Here is a 22,385-nt window from a genome sequence, read left to right as displayed (position 1 = left end):
GTAAGGTATGGAATACCCCTTGGGCTGGTTGGGGTCAGCTGTCCTGGGTCTGTCCCCTCCCAGCTCTTGCTGTACCCCCAGCCTGCCCGCTGGCAGGACAGAGAGAGAAGCTGAAAAGTCCTTGGCTTAGTGTAAGCACTGCTCTGCAGCAATTAAAACATCAGCATGTTATCAGCACTCTTCTCATCCTAATCCAAAACATAGCACCCTACCAGCTACTAGGAGGAAAAATAACTCTGTCCTAACTGAAACCAGGACAGATGTGTTGTCTCACCCTCCCCACCCCAAAATGTTGCAGTCTGGATGATTTTTTGCAGTGCCCCTTCTCTAGTTACTGGGCCTCAGAGAACTAGGTATCAAAAAATCAAACCCATTTAAATAGCTAGGACTTTTCCTAATGATCTGCTCTTATAGAAGTTTCTCTGCTTGAGCTTGATGGTAATATTTTCTTCCCATTTCTGCTTCCAGCATTGCACAGAAGAAGCAGTCAGCTGCAGAACAAGCAGAAATGTGCAAGTGCATTAAATACAGTGGCAGTGATCCAGTACTCCCTAACTTGTCATCAGCTGCTCTTTTAACATTGATTCTCCGTATCTCAGGTTATGTTGTATGAGCAAACCTACTGAAAGGCTCTGAGAGATGAGAAATGTCAAGAAAGCATATTTGGTTTTGTTGGGTGTTCTACCTCATTAGCGTGCATAAAGGGGAAAAGCAGAAGAAAATGAAACAAGTATTTAAAAGGAAAACTGGGGGAGAATAGGAGTTACTTTCTAGATGTATTCACCTTTTAAGAAACACATATGTGCCATGTAAGAAATTATGCCTTCACTGTAAAATATCTGTCATCATTTTGACGTTTCTCACGTTTGCACAAAGCTGAAGGCACTGACAGTGTCGAGTACTGTGTGTCCAGCAGTGCTCCTTCACAAGTGGGCAGAGGGCTGTTGCCTTGCATCTGACGTGCTTCTGAGTTGTGTTAACTTTCTGTGGAAAAGGAGCACGCAGGGTAAGTATGAGGGCAGAAGGAACTAGATGCAATTAAAATTAAAAAACAAGGACACCTCCTCTTAGAAATAGTAATTCTATGTATGTACCTGCTTCACAGCCTAAAATCTTGTACCTGTGCCCACCTGATCCTCGAACTCTAATTTTGAGTGAATAAATACAAATTTGTATCTAGCCTTAAGATTGCTACTTATGTACCACCTAAAGGTTCATGCTGATTTGTTTGGCTTTCAAACCAACAAAAAAACCCCACCCACCTCTCATCATGTTAATCACTAATCACATTAGCCCCACAAGCCCCAGAGTCACAAAACCAGGTCTGATTCTGATACAAAGCCCTTCATTGCAAACCCTTAGCTGTACAGTGCCAGGGTAACAGGTAACTTCTGCCCTGAGCTACCCTAGGTTTTTACTCAGTGGTAAGAATTGAAATAGTACGAGGACATGGCCTCAGTCATTAACAAATTACCATGCTTTCTCTAAACCTAATTTAGAGAAACTAATTTAATCTAAACCTAACCTAAAACGATTTTTTCCTGCTGTTAAGGAAGTGTAATCATCCAATGCCGGTAAGGATGAATCACCTTGTATTGGCCCCACGTGCCAAGCTGGGGTTGTTCTAATGGAAACCCCATCACTGCAAGAGGCTGAGGGACAGAACACAAATGAGTCTCTTGGATGGCTTCCTCGCCTCTTGGCCTGTTCTTTGCAGCAGGAGCAGCTCAGGACCACAGAGCTGTCTTGCACGTAGTCATTGAAGGGCCAGTGCAAGAACATGGGCACTTGGTTTCCTATGCTGGACAGCGTGGCATTTTGTAGGATAGTTGCTGGTGACAGAACTTCCTAGTGTCATTTGAACGACTGGCCCTAAACACACAGTTGGGCACTCCACATTCTTCACATAGGAGCCTCTCAGTCCAGCACATACCAGCATGCCAGGGCTTGAGAAACTGGGAGAGCTGAAGGTCTCTTGACGGGCATGAGGCTCCTTAGTAGCTTTGGGATTTTGATTGAAGGGACATTAAGAAGTTCCTAATTAAACACAAACTTCAGAGCTCTTTACAATAATATGCTGTTGTGAGGTTACAGCTTACAATATTCAGATACCAGATTCTTTTAAAATATGACTGTCTTAAAAGGCACAAGTATTAGTTACATGTTGAACCATTCTGCCTACGTTACGTGGTAGTTGCATATATGGTATAACAGCAGCTTCAATAAGTGGTTCTCAGGATGGTAATAAAACTGAGAGCACTTCAGAGTGGAAGATGTAGAAAGAAAGCATGAATAAATATTTAAAGAAGGCTGCACTTAATTATTATGCCACTTTAATTGTGTCTGTACTGGATAATGTTCCTGATGGTTTCAATTGGTTCTGTGAAATAGGTTGTATGCTGTACGTACCTGTGTGTTGTGTGTGCTGCTCTATAGGAATAGGAGAGCTCATCGGTACATTCATTTTTATGGCTCCTAGTCAAAATTCTTTATTGAAATTAAGTGGTAGTAAATAACAATGAATGTGACACAGTTGCCCAGTTGCTGACTAAGTTTTACAGACAGGAAGCACTGTAACTTTTTAGTTAAAGGAATGCTTTTTCAGGCTTTGCAAATAAATTGTTGTTAAGGTCTATAATTTTTAAGATGACTTAAGTACATCAGTTAAGTGACTTCTTAATTTTTTAAGCAGGTCTCCTTTCTCCATTTAACTCCACAAAGTACTTTAAATGCTGACGGTTGTTCAACTTAAAATTCCCTCATTTGGAGGGGAAAATTGGAAATCAAGTGTTAATTTTATTATGGCTACAGAAGATGACAATTTTGCTATTTCTTTAACTGGCATCTTGCATTAATGGGACATGTCTAGATTGATATAACAAGGTATGTCATCTAAACAGACTTCAAATATCTTCAGAAAGTAATTAAAAACAAAAGGCATGCGACTCTGTCTAGCTCAGGTTCATGTTTAAAGTGACATTTTCTATGATAATAAAATGAAACTTGAATTATTTCTCTGGTTCCTAATAGCTGGATTAAGAAAATAATGTCCCTAATTCAACAAAAGATGAATTTCAAAAATCTAATTATTAAAAAAAATCAGAAATGATACTGTGGAATCTCAATGTACAACAGAAATCAGAAAAAGTGCTACTCTGTGTTTATTACTTCACTATTATTGCTCTGTTATTTTGAATTCTTTTTACGATTCATCTCTCTGTATGCTTATGGTTCTGAACATATGGTGTGCACTAGTTCAAAAAAATAAATTCTCATCCTTGTTCTTCCAGGAGCTGGCAAGCTGTGGATGGAATAAAAAAGAGAAATATAGTTCTGCTCCAAATGCAGTTGCTTTCACCAGAAGATTCAATCATGTGAGTTATTTTTTTTGAATGTAATTACATGTACATGCCTAGAAGGTCTGGGGAATTAAGTGTTCTGGCACATGACTTTTATTGTTGATCACAGCTGATTATTTGAAAACTTCAAATATGTGCTTAAAGCAGTTCCTTATCTTCAGCAAATACAGAAAGACCAAGACAGTACTGAAGAAATACTTGTGGCTTTGGTTTAAATAGCAGCTACTGATGAGTAAAATAAGGAAAATATGAAACGTTTTTCCCCAAAACAGTGGTTGTCCTTTTCATAGAGACAGGATCATCATTTGAGGTTAAAGGCTTACCATAGAGGATTTCTAGAGTAATAATTAGGTATGATTTATTTCTATGTTAGCTGAATGTCTTTTGCTTCACAGAGGTGTGTTTGTCCCTAGAAATAATAGCCTTTTGTCAGTATGGTCATCTTTTTAAGACGATTCTAGGCAAACTTAAAAACTGCAAACACACAGACTGTACAAAACTTTGTTTTAATTCTCTACTTGCCGTAATGTTTCAGATACGTAGTTGAGATTTGTGGCTTGCTTTCTTAAAAATAAAAAACTGTTATAAAACCAATTTATCAATTAAAATTACAATTCTAGCTTCTTCCTCTGTTAAAGCTGCATAACTACAGCTGTTAGTTAGCCAACAATTCTCAAAACTGTAATGCTTTTTTATGTAATGCCTTATTTTGGATTTCAGATGAAGTAATTCTCTTAACCCCAATCTCTCCTCTTGTAAATGTTTAACAGTGTCTCAAACTTAAAAGCTTCCTTCCAGACCTGTTTTCTGTGCCCAGTCTCACATCTTAGACATGTTTGTTAATCATCGCAAACTCAGGCCAAGCCTCTAACTTTTTTTTTTGTCATTGTATACTTTCTCACTTTCCATTATTGCTCATATTCAGGATCCGACCAAGCTCTATTACTTACCTACAACATTTACAATATTCCTTAACCATCTAATGACTGAAGTGCTTCTCTGTGGATGGGTTTGGACACATTCAGAAGAGATGACATTATGCCTCAAACTTTTTGTGACTATAGCATCATCTACTGAACTCTGTTCCCCCTCTTCTCCCTCACCCTGGTATTTAGTTGAAATTTTCCTGATCTAGCTTTTGAAGTTGCTGTGTCTAGCCTGAGACTGCTTCTACACTGATCCTTCTTATGTTAATCTCACTGATAAACCAGTGGTTCCAGCATTTTGAGATCTTGTTTATTCATCTAAGTTATGTCTTCAAAGAAATGCTGTTTTGCTGAATATTCTGAAATGTTTTTGTAGAGAGGGCCTTCAAGAACCTCACTCCTTATTTTTTGTTGTATAACACACTAAGGAACTGCAGGAATTGGCTAAACAGCTTTAAACATATGAAAGAATTGTTAAAATACACTTAGTAGCAAGGAGGGGAAGCCAGATTATGTGAATAAGCAATGATCTGACTGTTTGTCATTACAGAACCACAGTTTAAAAATACCTAACCAGTAAAATATGTGAAGGACAGAGAGAGAGAGGGAAGGCCTGCCTTGTACAGCTGGCCAGAAATAGCAGGAGATAGCTGTCGCTTAAAGGTAGTTGTTAACATCTTAGCAGCATTTAAGACCTTTAATTCTATTGTTAAATAGTGTTTAGGAAACTTCTAAAAGGAGTATTCTTAGATTAACACACAAGTTCCATACATCCCATTAGTTTATTATTATAGTCCTTTCTTAAGTCTCCCATTCTTACTCATGTTTATTTTTTTTTGGTTTTTCTGACCAATTCAGATTGTAGCTGTTTTTTTAAGGATGTATCTACATTTCACCCTTCTGTGGAATGCTTATCAAATCGGTTTGGTTGATTATTGATTTAATTTGATGGGTAATATTCTTTTTGTTCTGTCTTAAACATTTCTGTGTGTGGATTTCTATAAAAACTGTGTTCCTACAACAAAGTAAATACAGAGAATAAAATGAAAGAAATAACCTGCCTTTTTCTGTTGCACGTTTATTCACAATAGTTGATAGTCCCGTTTCCCTAGAAAGCATTGCTAACTGCTAAAGGGAACTTTTCATATTCTCATTGTTCCTTGGTGTATGTTAGATGATTGCGGGTTGTGACTGGTTCTTCCATCTGTCTTGTTTTCATTTTTCTACTACGCTTTTGTTTCAAGGAGCTTTTATTTTTGATTGAAAGGCAGGTCAAGACCAGGCCATTCTGGAATAAATGCTAGAACTAGGTGACTCCAAGTTCTGTAGTGTCTTTGAGCTTGTTCGGTGTTTTAGTTGACTAAAGATCTGTGTCATTGTACTTCACATTTTTTCAGCATGGTAAAGGGGAGCTTTGAATAGAATGCAGCCCTGTGGCTAGCTTTGTGCAGATGTTTATAGAGTTTCTTGTACTGTTTCTTTCCCTTCTACCTCCCCCTTTTGTTCCTTTGGCTTTGCATCTGAGGGCGTTGCAAGGAATGATGCAGTCAGGAAAGGGCAGAGGTTTATTTGAGCTCTCCCTTTCTCTGGCTTATTTTTTAGGGAACATCAGAATAGTGATAAACATACAGACAGATTGATGCCAGGACAAGCTGCCTGTGGGTCTCTTCAGATGTCCTTCATGTAGACATTCTGTTTAGTGGGATGTTTGCAAATGTAGCTTCAGATTTTCTTGTAAGTTCTAGGTTTGTAGATAATCCTTACCCTGTGTGTACGCTTTCTGTACAGCCATAAAGGTTGGTTGTGCCCCTCTGTCACTTGACACGTTCCTCCACTGATGCTGGGGTTAGTTTGTCTAACCAATTCTCTGGGAAATTGTGGCATACAGCTTTGGTGGCTGAGGGACGTACAATTTCCAAGAACTTCTTTCAAGAAGTTTGCATCAGTCTTTATTTTGGTACCAAGGGAAGTCATCAGTCCCACCTTCATATGGTAGAACCAGAGAGGAAGGGGAAAGGGGTAGGTGGTGTTTCAGTTGGAGATTTCTGTCATTCACATGGGTACCTCCACTTTTGACTTACTGATACCGTACTTTGTAGAATTTCTGATGTGGTGTGTGCCTATGGTTCAGAATGCATCATTGGGGAGGAGTCGTTCGTTCCAATTGTAGTTTTATATTTAGATTCACTATCTTTTTTGGGGAGCAGTGAAAGCCAAGAATAAATATGGGATAGACAGTGGCAGCTGGGAATAAGGTGGCACAGTGGACTAAGCAGTTTTCATCTTCCTTGCCTGGTCCACTTTCTCTGAGATCAGATCTATGCCAGCTGATTGTTCAGCAGGACACGGTTCCTGTTGGGCACCTGCCCTACTTACCCAGGGGGTTCAAATGGTTAAAGATAAAACACATGATCAATAAAATCATAGTGACTTCTGGCTTTATTGGCTGTGAATACATTGCAACAAACTTTTGTTAACCTTTAGAACTTCACTGGGTTTAAATTATGCATCATGCATCTGTCTCTTTCCCTTTTTCCCCCAACTTGCCAAAAGAAAGTCTTGTGCAGCTCTCACATTGTAAGTAAAAAGAATATTAAATCAGTAACAGCTGCTTCACAGCAAATTGATCTGCTGATAGAGCTTTGGAAACAGTTGTGATTATGTGCAGTTGATTGCAGTCCACTGAGAATGAAGTAGTGTATTTCCAGCATTAGTTATGTGATAATTATATATGGTGCCTGTAAAAACAACTCAAGTTCAGGGAAGAGAAGTCAGCGAGTCATTCCATGCCAGGATTCTTTTATTCTCGAAGCATACGTTGTGATGCGGTACTGCACAGATCTACACAGCTACTATTAAATGTTTTCTTAAAATGTGCGGTTTCTGTACATAATTTTTAAAGCTCTGATCCCTGCCTTTTGCATTTTTTTTTTATTTTTTTTTTTTTTCCCCCTGAAAGTTAGTTGTATAATTTGATACTGTTGTAACTCATCTGTCAAAGTGCAAAAGCATCAAGTTTGCCTACTTAACAAAATGTTGCTTTCTATCTTCTGGAAATAAGTATTTGTGAATTGCTGTTAGGCTCTGGTATGAAAACCTTTTCATAGCTTATAAAAAGGTAACTGCCACTCTCATGACTATAAAAATATCTGTATTAAAAGCCTCTTTCCAGGGGTTCTCATTTAAATGGGAGTAGAATTCTGCTGCCATAGAGCTTAAAATATTAGAGAAGCTTGTCAACTACATTCAATGCGTTTGAGGAGTTTTTTAAAGCAAAAGATCCCTCTTGAAAAAGGCAAAATCTGTATGTTTTGTTGTCACTGTGAAACGCTTTTTTTTAAAATGAGATGATTCCATAGGAAGAGAAAATCTGTTGTCTTGAATGGTGTAGTGTTTTGCTAAGTTGCCATTAAGTATGGTAGTGAAATTTTTCTAGGGCTATCAGAATTTTTTTTTTTTAAATGTATGGGGGTGAGGTGGTCATTCTTCCTTTGGAAACAGAGGCGGGGGAATGACACGGACTTCACTGCATCTGTAAAGATGCAAGGTCAGTGCTGTCTGTTTTATGCTGCATCCCGTCTTTATGTAGCATATCAGAATGTTTCAAATAGTTCAAAGAATGATCCAGAAATTCTATTAAAGAGAGAGAGTCTTGAATTTATCTACTGATTAACAGAGAAGGCATAATTAGTTTGGAACTAGTGTCTGTGAGCTTAAAAGTGCCAGTATAGCAAAGCTATTATTTTAGAGAAAGCTTGGGATAATTTCAAAAGCTTAGACTGTGACTCATGACAGGTATATTCCAAAGTTGATCATGTTTTTATATGTTAATAGGGAAGAATATTACCACACAAATATATGGAAAAATTAGATGTAAAAGCAGGGAGAGAGGGCTTTAAACAAAATAACCACAAAATATCTACAGGACCATCCACGATAAACGTGAAGAAAGAACCTGGATAAGATATAAAAGTTGTTATTTGTGGCCAATTAAAACAAAAACCTTTGTTTAACTTGTTTATTTTAAAATATTTGGGCAAATTTGATGGTGCTTTTTCAAGACAGCTGTGAATGGAAGGCCAGCCAAAAAGCAATGTCAGTGCCAGCGAAAACACACCAAGGAGGAGTGGAGGTGGTTGGAATGGAAATGGTCACTGGCTGAATTTGTTCTCCTGCTTACTTTCACTGAAGGCACTGGAGAGCTCTGAGCAGAGAGGGAGGGTTTGGAGTTGGCTTTGTTTTGTTTTCCCGCAAGACCTTGGCAGTGCTGAGACCCCAGTCTGGCTGGGAATGGGACAGAAACCAGAGCTCGCTGAGTAAACAGGAGTACTTGTGTGGTGCGGTGCTTGTGTTACTGTGAGACTGATGAGCTTTGGTAGAAGTCAAGGCCAGCATGCTCAATTGTTTGTTTTTTCTTCCTTACAAACACGCTCGAGCATTGTTCCATGTTTTGAGCAAGTGTTTCATAATCTGGCCTACTGCAAGCAGTCTCCTGTTCCCTCACAGCTCTGTTTATCTGATCGAACGCATGCGGGCCTGTGAAGCACAGCAGAGTGGTGTTGTCTCTGAGATTCTCTGCAATACAAAAACCTATGTTAAAACTTTAAATTTCCTTAATCTTCAGAGGGAAAACATCTTTGGCGACTTACCACTCAAGGGGAAAGTTGGCCTTTTCAAGCTGTGTAACTGCAGCAGAACATCAAATTTTTTGGACAATACGTTGAAGTACTGTTGAATATACTTAGTATTTATTAATTTATTTCTTGCATATTTTATAGTAACACTGTTTGCACAGGACCATTTTTTACATTTATCAAGGTAACAGTCTCCCAGGAGATGCTTTGCGTGTTGTATTTTTGTTGTTGCTGTTTTTTTCAGATGGAAAAGAAAACTGTGTTCCATGGCTTTTATTTCCTGGCTGGTATGACTCTAGATAGACAGACCAAAGGAAAGCAGTTATGTAGGATATCTGTGGGTTTTTAGTGTCTTATTTTGTAGTTCTTCTGTTTTCCAGTTTCAGAGCTCTTGTGTTTTGACATCTCAGTTCTCATCAGATCAGGCTAACTTCACTGAAAATATAATTTTATTTATTTATTTATTGGAGATGTGGATCTTCTGGTGCTATTCTGTGTGAAGAACTGTCATACTGCACAGAGTGAAACAGGATAAATAGGACTTTTTATTGAAATTTTGGGCAGGAACTTGCATATGCGTGTGATGTTAGTTTACAAGCAGTAGTTTAGAAGCACTAAAGATCGAAGCAGCACGACAGGTTGAGAAGTGTTTACACACAGTATTGTACATTTCTCCTTATGCTCCTTTCACTAGTTTTGTAAATAGCAGTTATGCTGTGTCTTGCTAATCTGTTATTTCTTTTTCCTAACCTGTAGTGAATACATGAATAAAAGCTTCAGTCTTTGTTACCCTTTGCTAATTCTTTGCTCCTGTTTTACTGCAGACCTGGGGGTGCTTATTTTCTATTCTTCTTTGTGCTGCAGTATGGGGGCAGGGGAGAGAAAAGTTAGGCAGAAATGTTATCAAAATATTTTCAAAATACAGCTTTTGTGAAGTGTCCAGGTAATTAATAAATGCAGGAGGCATCCTTCATGCTGTACTGAATATGATGGCAATTTTTATATACTAAGTGATGTTAACTATGAAATTTAACAGATGAGAGTGATAGCACACTTTATATTAGCCAGGAATTGGTTAGTCATCAATAAGGTTACAAATAATAAACTCCAGGTTATAGCCTACCTGGATTTATGATTTGCTGTTAGTCTTTGGTATGAAAACCTTTTCGTAGCTTACAAAAAGGTAACTGTCACCCTCATGATTATAAAAAGTATCTGTATTCAAAGCCTCTTTCCTGGGATTCTTGTTTAAATGGAAGTGGAACTCTGCTGCCATAGAGTTTAAAATATTAAGAAACCTATTACCTTAAAATATTAGAGAAATAAGCTGGGAAGGATTCCTACCTTATGTTCCAGTGTTCAGGTGATACCAGTTTATTTTCTTCAGAGGTGCTGAGAATTTGCAGGTGTCAGTAAGCTGGAGCTGAAGCAGTTTAACACACCTGTGAGTTGGGTTGTGTGGCTTGGTAGTCATGGAAAACCAGAAACAGAATATAGCCCAATTTGGAGTTTTACATTCCTTCATTCTGTAGACTCTCTTAAAACATTTTCTTCATGGTTTTATTTTCTTGGGAGAATGTTTTAGAAGTTTGAGGGTTTTGTGATTTGCTTTTTGTCTGACATCTCATCCGCCAACTTAGTTGGAAAATGAGTATGTTTGTGTAGATGGCATACAATTTTTTTTTTAGGTGAACGGTTGTCAAAAGGGTTTTCCTCATTAGAAAAGCAGACACCAGTGTCTTTGTACACAAGTAAGGGATATGACAGATATTACAGATAGAATACGACAAATTTAGCCACCCACACACTTAGTGAGAAAAGCAGAACATGCTCTCCCACAAAATACTGGTGTGCATTGTTACCTGTTAAGAACTGGTGAGAGTTAAGAAAGTAACAAGATACAAGGATCTTTCAATTCTAAACATAAATTGGGTTTATTAATTTGATTCAAGCAACTGTTTGATCATGTAATGGTAGACGGTATTGTGAGTGAGAATGAGTGGAATAACAGGAAAAAAAAAATCAAGGTCTTCTATTATGGCTTGGGTTATATTGCTTGATTGTACAAGCATTTGAACCTTCTAAATTTGTTCATATGTTATAAATGGAACTTGAATGCTGTGAGACTTCAATGTTTTACTCGTGAAATGAATATACTAAAATTGTAATGTTGATTCTCTATTTTAAAAGGCATTTTTTCTTTTTAGGTAAGCTTCTGGGTTGTCAGAGAGATTCTACATGCACAAACGTTAAAAATAAGAGCTGAGGTTTTGAGCCACTATATTAAAACTGCAAAGGTAAGGAATTGGGGGCTAGTGGGAGGGGAGATTGTGGGATTCACCGTGATGAAAGGTCTTATACTTAGGCTGGTCAGTTCAGAAATACACGTAGGTAAATATTTGACACCCAGTTTAGCTGTGGTTGTATCTGCTGACATGAATAGGTGCTTGGCTTGTATATGTAACAAAGTTGTCAGAAATAGTGACAGACCAAAGCCCTGAAATTGAAGCCTTTGTTTACAAAAAAAAAGCTTAACTAAGGAAACACAATGAAAATTTATTTCAAATTTTCTTTATTAGATAATATAACTTACCAAATGTTTTCTGATGTTGGCTATACCCAAACAGTTTTTATAGAATCAGTTCAAACACTATCAGTCAGAACACAAATTGGTTTTATTACTGGAAGGGAGGAAGCGTCTGTATCTTTTTTTTTCAATTGTGAATGATATAAATCCATTATTGTTTTAAAAACAGTTTCAAAAGCGTATCTGAACTCAGCGCTTTAGAGCTCTTATCCTTTGGTACCTTCCTAAAAGCCATTAGGACTGACATTCCTAAGGAAAGGATCAGGAAATCTTGACTCAGATGTAGATGAGCCAGAATCCTGGCCCTTCAAACAGAGTGAAACTTACTTGTTCTGTGAAGAGTGGGATTCTTTCATTTTGCTGCCTCAATGTGGCTGGTACTGCAGATAACTTCTGTCACCATCTTGGATTATGTGCTAAAAATGATTGATTTTTTTTTTGTTGATTACCTTGGTATCCATCTTGCAAATACATTCTTTGTTTTTATGCATATTTTTTTTCCACAAAGTTTTACCTCCATGGAATTGGACTGCATAGATTTTGGGCAAAGCAAACTAATTTCGTAAGATTTGACAACCTTTATTCAACAATTATATCATGGTCATAGTGGTTGAGAATATTGAAAAATATACAGGCTCTAAGGGTATCTTTTAAATATCTTTTGATATCTGATGAGTTAATGTACCTTCATGTAATATATTTTGAAAAATCAGGGGATTTTGTTTGATGAAATGGACATAAACAAATTTGCTTCCATAGATGTAGGGAAGGTGTGCCCCTGTAGTGATCATAGTGCAGAACTGATCTTGGAAACAAAGCTGGGTCAGGCCTGGTTGTGGTCCTGCTGTGATGGGGCATTTTAGTCCCTGCTTTGGCCTCAGCACACTGCCTGATCTCATTTGTGGACTGCAGACAGCAATCAATGCTTGCTGAAACTCTGCTGGTTTTGAGAGAGGATTTTGTGCCTCAACAATTAAAATCAATTGAGCATCTCTTAGCTGTGAGTTGTAAAATTACAATTACAAAACCGGGGAAATACATAGGGTGCTTTTATCTGCAAATTTATTTACTGTATCTATTATCTTGGCTTTGCTTACATATGGCTGCTAGCTTTGAGTTACTGCAGTTAGTGCCATTTTCTGTTTACGCCAAGGCTATTATCAAAGCACTAATTAACTTTTCAGAGAAGCTGTAAATCCCCTAGACTGAACTTCTTGTGCTGACTATCAATTATATAGCTAGCAGTCCTTTAATGGCATCTCATACTATATCGTTTTATGCATGAACTAATTGGACTTAATTGCATTCTCCTGAAGTTCCCAGACTATCTCAATGGGTTATGACTTCTGTTTCAATGCTGGCAGCAGCTAGAAAAGGCTTTTTATGTTTAATCAGCTGTGTTACTGTTCTGCATCCTTCAGGACAGCAAACTTTATCTTATTTTTGGGCAAGTGGGGGAGAAAAATAGATGCTTGTGTGAGTGGTTGGACAAAGACTAGTAATACTGTTTGGAAGGGATAGGTCTATGGTATAGAGAACCATCTAGGTTGGAAAAGACCTTCGAGATCACCAAGTCCAACCGTCAACCTGACCTACTGAGTCCTGTCAAACCCATGTCCCTCCGTGCCACGCCTTCGCATCTCTTAAATACCTCCAGGGATGGGGACTCCCACACTCCAGTGCTTGACCACCTTCCCCATGAAGAAATGTTCCCTAATGCCCAGTCTAACCTCCCCTGGCACAACTTGAGGCCTTTTCCTCATGTCCCGTTGCTTGTTACCTGAGAAAAGAGACCAAACCCCTCCTTGCTGCAGCCTCCTGTCAGGGAGTTGCAGAGAGCAATGGGTTCTACCCTCAGCCCCCCCTTCTCTGGCATAAACAGCCCTGGTTTCCTCAGCCACTCCTCATGTGCCTTGTTTTCTACTCTCTGCCAGCCTTGTTGCTCTCCTCTCGATATGTTTGAGCAACTCAATGTCCTTTGTGTAGAAAGGGGCCCAAAACTGAGCACAACATTTGAGGTGCAATCTCACCAGCGCTGAGGTCCTGGTCCTGCTGGCCATGCCATTTCTGACACACAGCAGGCTGCTGTTGGCCTTCTTGGCCACCTGGGTACTGTCCTGGCTCATGTTCAGCCTGCTTTTGCCCAGCATGCCCAGCTCCTTTTCTGCCAGACACCTTTCCAGCCCTCTTCCCCAAGCCTATACTGCTGCATGGGGTTGTTATGACCCATGTGCAGGATCTGACACTTAGCCTTGCTGAATGCCGTAAAATTGGATGCAACCTATTGAGCTGTCTTATCCCTCTGCAAAGCCTTCCTACCCTCAGGCAGATCAACACTCCTGTCTAACTTGGTATCATCTGCAAACTTACTGAAGATGCATCCACGTGATCCCCTTTATCCACATCACTGATAATGTAAAACAAAACTGGCCGCAAACATGAGCCCTGGGGAATGCCTTTGGTGACCCGCCTCCATTCTCCCACCCCGGGCCATGAAAGATTGCTTTTTATACAAACTTACTAAAGAATTAACCAAAGAGGGAATTAGGTGAGAGAGATGCTTATTCAATGGGTGTGGAAAGACTCTTCTAGTCAGTAGACATACCAGAACCATGGAGTTCCAGGCACCCAGACTCAAATTCCTACTATAGTGACCCAATAGCATTAAGCAAGACACTCCTGAGAAATACCTATGAGGACCTCATTCCTTAACACAGTACCAGAGAACCATCAGCCTTTAAAGAGGAGAGAGAATCATTTGACCTGCTCCCAAACTCTTAGCTGGAAAACCATCCCTGCATTTTGCTTCTAGCCTCCCTTAAAATAAAAAAGTCCGATATTCAGCATTTATTCAGAACCTAGCTAAATCTGCCTTACTTTTTTATGTTATCTCATGAATGGTCTCCTAGTGAGGACATCTTGGATAAGCTAAGTTTCAAGGAGGAAAAAAGACTTCGTCAGCCATGTTTTGAGAAGCAAGGATTCCACATAATCTTATATCATAAATTAGTTTTAGTTTTCAGACCCCCAAAATTGCCTTTTAGTCAGAGAAGTACCCTAGGTACGCGGCTTTTCAAATGTACCCTGCTTGACTTCATCCTGCATCAACTTTTCTAGGTGTTTTGATGCAGCCTCGGTAGCTCCATAAGCATGTTGTGCAAAATGTATTTACAATATTGAATACTACCATAATTACATCATTCATAACTGTGTTATCCTTCTTGGCATGTTAAGTTTGAAAATTCTGATGAATTTTTAAAGAAAGGAATTTGTCAGGTTTGAAAATTTCTGGCATTTCTGGTATATGTCCCAGAACGTATACATATATATATTTTTGGAACATCTCTCTCTGGACAATGAAACAGCTAGTATAATATAATCCAGAACGGTACAGAACCAACAATGAAAAATTAGAAGGGGCCTTAAAAGTGGTATGGCTGCACAGCATCTCACTATAATAAAATGTTTGTTGTAGAACATGCAAGACTTCTTCACTTACTGTTATTTATTCTGTATTTATTCTGTATTTATTCTGTTGTTATTTATTCTGTATTAACTGTTGACAGCACTCGGAATGTTTGTTTTTCTATTCATTTTTGTCCTCAGAAACTGTATGAGCTGAATAATCTACATGCTCTTATGGCAGTTGTGTCGGGCCTACAGAGTGCTCCGATCTTCAGGCTGACTAAAACATGGGCGGTAAGTGAGTGGCAGGACATTGGAGAGATTTTAATTTGTTTTTAGAAAAATCCAACATTCTGTAGCTTATTTTCATGGTTGCAATAATTATTACAGATATTTCTAATCTTCTTGTACTGTGTACATAATGTTTCTACCGCATCTTAAGTCTATGGTTTCCTGTTGAGTTTTTTTCCATTCTGGCGTAGAAATATTTTCCTTTTGAAAAATAGCTCCCTACAGATTCTGCTAAATGCAGAGGCTTTTAATTTGGCCAGAAGCTATTTTGTATTTAGTTGCTGGAAAATTATGAATGCCAAAGTGGGTCATATTTTAATCATTTAGGGGTTTATGCTGTTGGAATTTTTTTTGCTATGGAGAACAGATGTTCAGAAACTCTTGATTCAGTTTCCATAAAGAGATTTTTAGCTTTTTTTACTGATAACTAACTCTAGCAATCTTCATCAGAGTTTTCAGAATTATTTTCATAGTTATAGCAACTGCATAATTTTAGATTTGTACAGTTAAGAAAGAATCGCTTTCTTGGGAAACGTTTTGACATGTTTTCTCAATTAACTACAGTCAATATTTTGCAGTTGCATTCTTCATGAGTAGGACATTAGAAATAACTTTTGCTCATTGATACCTTCAAGCTGAGAAAACTGCTCGATTCAGTTATACATTGTGTACATATACAGCTTGTAAAATCAGATGAACTGTGACATTTTCAAGTGTGATGGAAGTTATCAGGTGACTGAAATATGCCTGAGCAAGGTATCCATACAAATAGACCGCTAAAAAGAATGAAAAACTTTCCCTACATATGTCTACACATCCTTGTATATTACAAAGTGTTTTCATCCTGTTTCCTTCCCTATCCAAGGCAGGAAAAACTGAATGATAGTGTTGCTCAGCTGATAAATGTTAACAAAAGTGATTTAAATCACTCCTGCCAAGATACTCACCTAGAATTCCGAGCACATTTTTGCAAGTATGCAATTAAGTAAGACTTTTTGTTTCAAAATACCAAAATGTCTCTAAGAAAATTTGTATGAAGTTAACACTTCAAAGTGTTCTCGAGGCTGACTTCATTTTTTCCATTTTTGTCATTGTGTTGTCTCAACAGCTTTATGTAACTGTGATGCCAAATTGCTTTTTGTGCATGACTCAAAAAGAGTACCTACTATACCTATGTATTAATATAACCATACTAGTTGCCACCATGATTATGCCATTCAGAATAAGGGTTTCCCAGTTTCTTTCCTACTTGGTCAACTAGAAGCAGTGGTTTGCAATTCTTAGGAATGCTGTTGTTGTGCCACTGGCATATGTATCAGTTTTTAACCTTTGCCCTTCTTCCAACTTCTGAAATGCTAGGTAACCTCTTCCATGTTTCTGCAGGTGTTTTTAAATTCTATGGTCCCAAGCTAATTATCTTTTTCATCATCTTTTATAAGCCTCTGCAAATTAAAGTTGCAGGATAGCTCCTAGAAATGTGTACTTCAAACTGATTTAGACGTCTTTCTCTTGGAAGTTCAGCTTATAAATTCGTGAAGTAATTCTAAGCCTTTTGTTTTCTGTATAGTAAAAACAAGAAAAGACATGTAAAAAGGCACACCAATCAAGCCATTACTATTGCTTGATTAAGTTTCACAACTGTGTTCCAAAACATTCAACAAGGGAGTGTTTCTTGCCCCTTTCTGAGCTAATTTGTAGCAATTTGCAATTGACCTAACTTTTATAGTCAGGAAAATAGCTGCAAGTGTACTTGCTCCCTAAAAAAGTCGCCTTATGTGGTTGGACTCTAGAGTTGAAAGGAGCCATTAAATATTTGCTTGGTAATCTAATCTTCCTCTTCTTAGAAAATTAATAAAAATAAAAATCATGTCATCTGACAGCGTGTCTGAATATGTCTGAAATTTACTTGTCTCATCCATTGCCTGGACCCCCAGTGAACTCTAGAGAGTAATAAATGCTTCTAATACATGATTTACCCCATTCAAAAGTTGAATCATGAACTTTTCCAGGAATGTGCTTCTCTTTAATGTAAAAGAAGCTAGATGACTAACTTGGACTCAAGTAATGTAAGCAAATAATCATTAGACGGCTGAAATTAGGTGAGGTGAATCCTGCGCCGCTCTGCCAGCACCCTGAAACCTCAGCTCTCCTTTCTTCCATTTCAAAAGTTGTTTCCAGTGCTGGCATGCTGTAAAGCAAGGAGCCGTCTGGAACTCTCTGAACTCTTCTACTGTAAGCTGCCAGCCTTGGCTTTTGTTGTCTCTGCCTACATACATCTCTTTACTGTTCTTTGCATCCTCGGAGCCTAAGATACCAAAAGAGACAGCGGAAATGTTATTTAGAAAAAGAAGCAGTTCCCAAACTGAAGAAATAATAATTAGGTCCTTACTTCTCCTCAGAATAACGCTTTTTGTTTTGTCAGGCTCTCTGTACGCTAATGCAGGAACTGGACACAAAATGTGAATTGCACCATAAGCACAAGGGAAACTTACACAGGCTTTACTTGTTTAGAGATTATTCAAAAGCCTGAAATGATATATTCAACTTCAACAAGACTGTGCAATTGAGTGTGTTTTGAGGAAAATCCAATTAATTTCATTCTAGTTTGAATTAGGGCATTACTATTCCTGTTAGTCTTGCCATACCTTCCAGTCCAAAAAACAACAAAAAGCCTTCCAGACATGCAGTGGAGACAAAATGTTTTAGAATATTGTTAAAGGAAGGCTTATTTAGGCTAATTAAACTGTAGCCATCTTTGAGGAGATAAACTTCAAATGATAAATGTTACATTCGGTGGCTGGAAAGAAGTTATGCCTGTCTACTGTTGTTCTTTTGTCCTGGAAATGAACATGAGTGGTTGCTCATCAGAATATTGGAACCAAAGCTAACAATGTTCCATTAATTGTTGAAATGCAGACCAGCACATGTTAGAAAACAATTCACTCTTGAAAAGTGACTTTCTTCTGAAAGCCTATGTTCAATTTGCTCATGTGGCTTATCCTAATGAAGATTAAGGTATGGGAAATGTAGGTAGAAAAAAGTTATTTCAATAGTGAAATTACAGCTTTAGAAAAGGGGCATTAACACTTCTATCATGTTCACGTAAGTTGATCTTCTTTTGAAAGAGAAAAGAGAATAAAAAGTGATCTGCACCTTGTAATTTTGCACTGCTGAGGATCTCGTTGGAGAATTGTCAGGGGGAGACTCAAGCACTGAGTCTTCTCCCAAAATGTTCAGTGTAAACATCTTATACCGTTCTTTAAACTTTGGCTTTAAGTTGAAATAAAGTCTCTGATGGCTTTATTTCAACTGTACAGTAATGCAGTTAGGTATTTCAAAAATATTTTAATTTCTCAATCTTGTAAATAGCGCTTAGTTTCTGTTAATACTGTCAGAGGAAGGTGTTGGGGTGGGAGAGAGTGGACACTGAAGATCCAAGGCTTGCTTTTGTATTCTAAGTGACGGCTCCTCTTGTAATAAGATCCAGTAAAATTGCTAGTTAGCAGAACAATAAGTGCAGCCTGTATTCAAGTCCATAATTTCTCTTGTAGAGAAAAATGGATCAAATCTTTACTCTTAATTGTAGTTTAATAAAAGATATTTTTCAAATCTTAATGATACTGTTTTGCTCTTTGGAAAACTAACTTGTTGAGAGTTTTCAATTCAATAACAACACTTTTTGGAATTCGGGTTTTTGTGGAACTGGGTTGGTATAAAACTCAGTACATCTAATGAGAAAACAACTTATGGATCATTACAGTGAACAGATTACTACTTTAAAATACTGCAGAAGTGGGCAGCATGTGAACTTGTGCTGTGTTTTGCCTTTTAGTCTTTAGGAAAACTTGTATTATTTCAGAAAGATCCTGCGGGACACCAAAGTTTATATTTGACTAATTCTCTAGAAGGCTTATCTAAATTTGCTGCCAAAGTAGCTATTTTTCTCTGTTAATCCTCCAGGTACTCATCGTTAAAAAGTTTATGCTGTAATCTTGAAGCAGTTATATTTAACAACAAAAAATATGGGGAAACAAATCTACGCATTTAAGGGCAAAAGAGAAATCATATCAATCAAAATTAATCTCGTTTGGTTTTGCCTTTTTTTTGTAGTTATTGAGTCGGAAGGATAAAGCCACCTTTGAAAAGTTGGAATATGTTATGAGTAAAGAAGATAATTACAAAAGGCTTAGAGACTATATCAGCAGCTTGAAGATGACTCCATGTATTCCCTATTTAGGTAAGCTGAAGAAACACTAATGGAAAACATGCTTCTCTCGTGATTACAGAAACTAAATGCTATCTTTTAAGCATGCATGAACTATTTTGATACTTCATTAAAGAATATAGAACCATATAGTAACTTCACTAGCTTCAGAAAGAAAACTTCTTTTAAAGCTCACAAACACTTCAGGTTTTAAATATAGTATCAGTTTTCTAGGAAACTATTTTCCCATATGCTCTATAGGTATACCAATTGACTTCTGGAGAACTACTTAAATTGTTAGGCTTGCTAGCACTCTTCAAGAGCAAAATATTTGAATGTTGCAGTAATTCAGGGTTTTAATTTATGAGCAGCGATAAATCACCAGCCTCTGAGATAAATAAATGTAGATCTTTGGGTTTGGAACATGCTAAAATCTGCGACTGTTGTTGCATTTAATTATACTAAACTGACAAGTGAAAATGGGTTGATAGTACTGACTCATATTTATGAAATAATGATGGGTCAGTGATATTCCTTTGTATCTTGAAAGCTATATAAATAAATATATTTGTTGATTGGTTTTAGTGTTACTCAGTATCTGTTTTATTTGGTTTAAAGTGATGTGTGCTCTTATAGCTTTTCTTTGGTATCATAAGATGTCAGTAATTAAGGAAACGTTTACACATTTTTTCAGAAAAAGCTGATATTTATGTAGATATCAGGTGTTCTTGCACCTAAATTCAAGGTGACCTCCTGTGGTCACTGAAGTTCGTTAAAGTATAATCTCTTTGTTCATGACTGATACTTCTTTTACTCAGTTGGGCTATTATTTCTTTTTTTGAGATTAAATAAATAAAAACTTGATAGCCTTTTAAAGCTGTGATTAATAGCTCATCACAATACTACTTCATTTGCTTGGTAGCTTGATGCGATAAACATTGCCATCATTTGGTGTTAGTATCTGGAATACCTCTAAAATGCATATACTCAGGTTTTGTGAAGTTGCAGGAATTTTATGTACTTTGTACTAGAAAAAAAAAACACTTTGCTCTAAAGAGCCAATAACAATTTTAAGGACAAGCTGTCCTATAGAGTTTGTCATTCTGTCCTCATTTTTCACTTCCATGTTACATCCTTCCCAGAAAAATCCATCAGTTCCAACATGATCTTAGCAACTGTTAATTTCCTGTGTTTTCGAGTATTCAGATGTTGGTAATTGTTCATGCCTAAAATGGAGCTCTGAAAGACTTGACGTGAGCCCATTTTGTCTGAAATGCAAGTGTGAGAAGTGCCAGTGTGGCACATGAACACATACTAGCCCAGCTGTTGACATAGCTATTTGAACTAGGCTTGAATTAAAAGGGGCAAAGAAGCCAACCAGAGTGTGATGTGATTAAACGTACCATTTTGTGACTTCCCCTTCCATGTGCACATGTGTAGGACATGCAGACTGTGTATGCTTCTGAAATGGAGTTTCTAGCTGTCCAGAAGCTTTTTACCTATATGCTGTGATTTATGAAATGTGAAGCCAGGCTCAAATTGTTTCCTTGCCAATTAGCAAGTCTCAAGCCAACCCGCTCTCAGATTTTTCCAAGTCTCATGATACTCTGTCCCTTGCCATTATGGTCTTCTTCAACTTACTGCTATACAGAGAAATCTTCAAGTTTGGGTGTATTTGGTGTCTAGCATTTTTAAAATGCTGCCTTAATACCTGCAAGTGTATAATTGAAAGAAGACGACAATGTTGGAAAGCAATGGTTTAAGTTTTGTACTGTTACAGATATTTTCCTCTTTGTATGTGGGAAAACTCTTGTGCAACTTTTGGTTTAGAGTAAGCTTTAGGCTTGACTTGATAATTTATGGAAGTCAAATACATATTTTTCTGCTTCGAAAGAAGCAGGGGGTTAATGCTTTTTGCTGTGACCAGCTGTAGTTAAAGAACGTTTTGTGGCCTGGTTTCATATAGCGAGAATTCTCAGTGAAGACATAGAGTATTCCTCAAGTCTTTTTGTTAAATTCTCCAGAGAAACAGGAAATGCCTAGTGATGCACTGACTCTCAAATTAATTTTGTAAGATTTAAATATGTGGCAAAAAGAACAAAATTGCTTTGCAACTACAGGCATGATAAACATGGATCTATCTTGGAAGGTTGGCTATTGAGTCCAAGTTTTCTCATTTGATCAGAGCTTTAATCTTTAGTAAGACATGAGTAGATTTGCAGAAGAATTACTTGTAAAATTCTGTTCCCGAGGCATTTCCATTAACCTAACTGTCGTATGCAACAGAAGTAACCCAGCTTGCTTTCTTACGTTTTTAAGCTTACAGCTGTAAGTTATAATTCCCGAAAGGATGGGGTTTTCTGCTGTTACTTAAGGTATCAGAATCATATACAGGGCTATTGCCGCTCCTTGCTTAAAATGCTTATCAAAGTCCAACTTTGCTGTTCGAAATTGCCAGTGTGGTGTGTGCTGGGGAGAGGGCTAACCACAACGTCTGTTTCCTTTCCCAGAGAAAGAAGGGTTGGGGCAGGGATCCCTTCAGGGGTGACGCAGAGATCCCGAAGTTGCTGTTCTCCCTTAAACTGCTTTTCAGTACAGAGAATCAAGTCTTCCACAGAGGAGCATTTGTCATTGCAAACCCCCTCCAGAGTAATGCTGGCCCAGGCTGAGAAGGACACTGTTCAGAAGGTCATGGGGAAAGGGAGCACATTAAGGGATCTCATCTGAGAATCCTGGGATGAGTGTTTTACCTTTCAGAGCTCGCTAGACTTGCCATGGCACCAAATGTTTGTGCAGAGCTTTTTTCTCAACTGTCTTAGCATTGTAGTGTAAAGCTTAAATGTGTTCTTGTGCGGTCTTTGTGATGGAAATGGTTTTTGAGCCACAGAAGTACTGATTGTTTTCTTATTACTTACCACAGCTTGCTTGCCGTGGACAAGGTAAAGATGTTCTTCTACACTTAACTGGGGGGGAAAGAAA

At 37.9% G+C, this 22,385-nt stretch overlaps 1 protein-coding gene across 9 annotated transcripts in view; it reads left to right on the top strand.

The window, feature by feature from the left end:
- RALGPS2 (Ral GEF with PH domain and SH3 binding motif 2) overlaps positions 1-22,385 on the top strand; it is a 145,439-nt gene that overhangs the window by 64,002 nt on the left and 59,052 nt on the right. For all 9 annotated transcript variants that reach the window (XM_035334004.1, XM_035334002.1, XM_035333996.1 and 6 more), the window contains 4 exons: positions 3,291-3,374; positions 11,127-11,216; positions 15,113-15,205; positions 19,313-19,439. In XM_035334004.1, the coding sequence (XP_035189895.1) occupies positions 3,291-3,374; positions 11,127-11,216; positions 15,113-15,205; positions 19,313-19,439 (394 nt within the window). The remainder of the gene's footprint in view (positions 1-3,290; positions 3,375-11,126; positions 11,217-15,112; positions 15,206-19,312; positions 19,440-22,385) is intronic.

The sequence above is a fragment of the Oxyura jamaicensis genome, chromosome 8 (genome assembly GCF_011077185.1).
Source record: "Oxyura jamaicensis isolate SHBP4307 breed ruddy duck chromosome 8, BPBGC_Ojam_1.0, whole genome shotgun sequence".
NCBI classification, from domain to species: Eukaryota; Metazoa; Chordata; class Aves; order Anseriformes; family Anatidae; genus Oxyura; species Oxyura jamaicensis.
The sequence above is the reverse complement of the archived record's forward strand: the minus strand, read 5'-3'. Positions and strand labels throughout refer to the sequence as shown.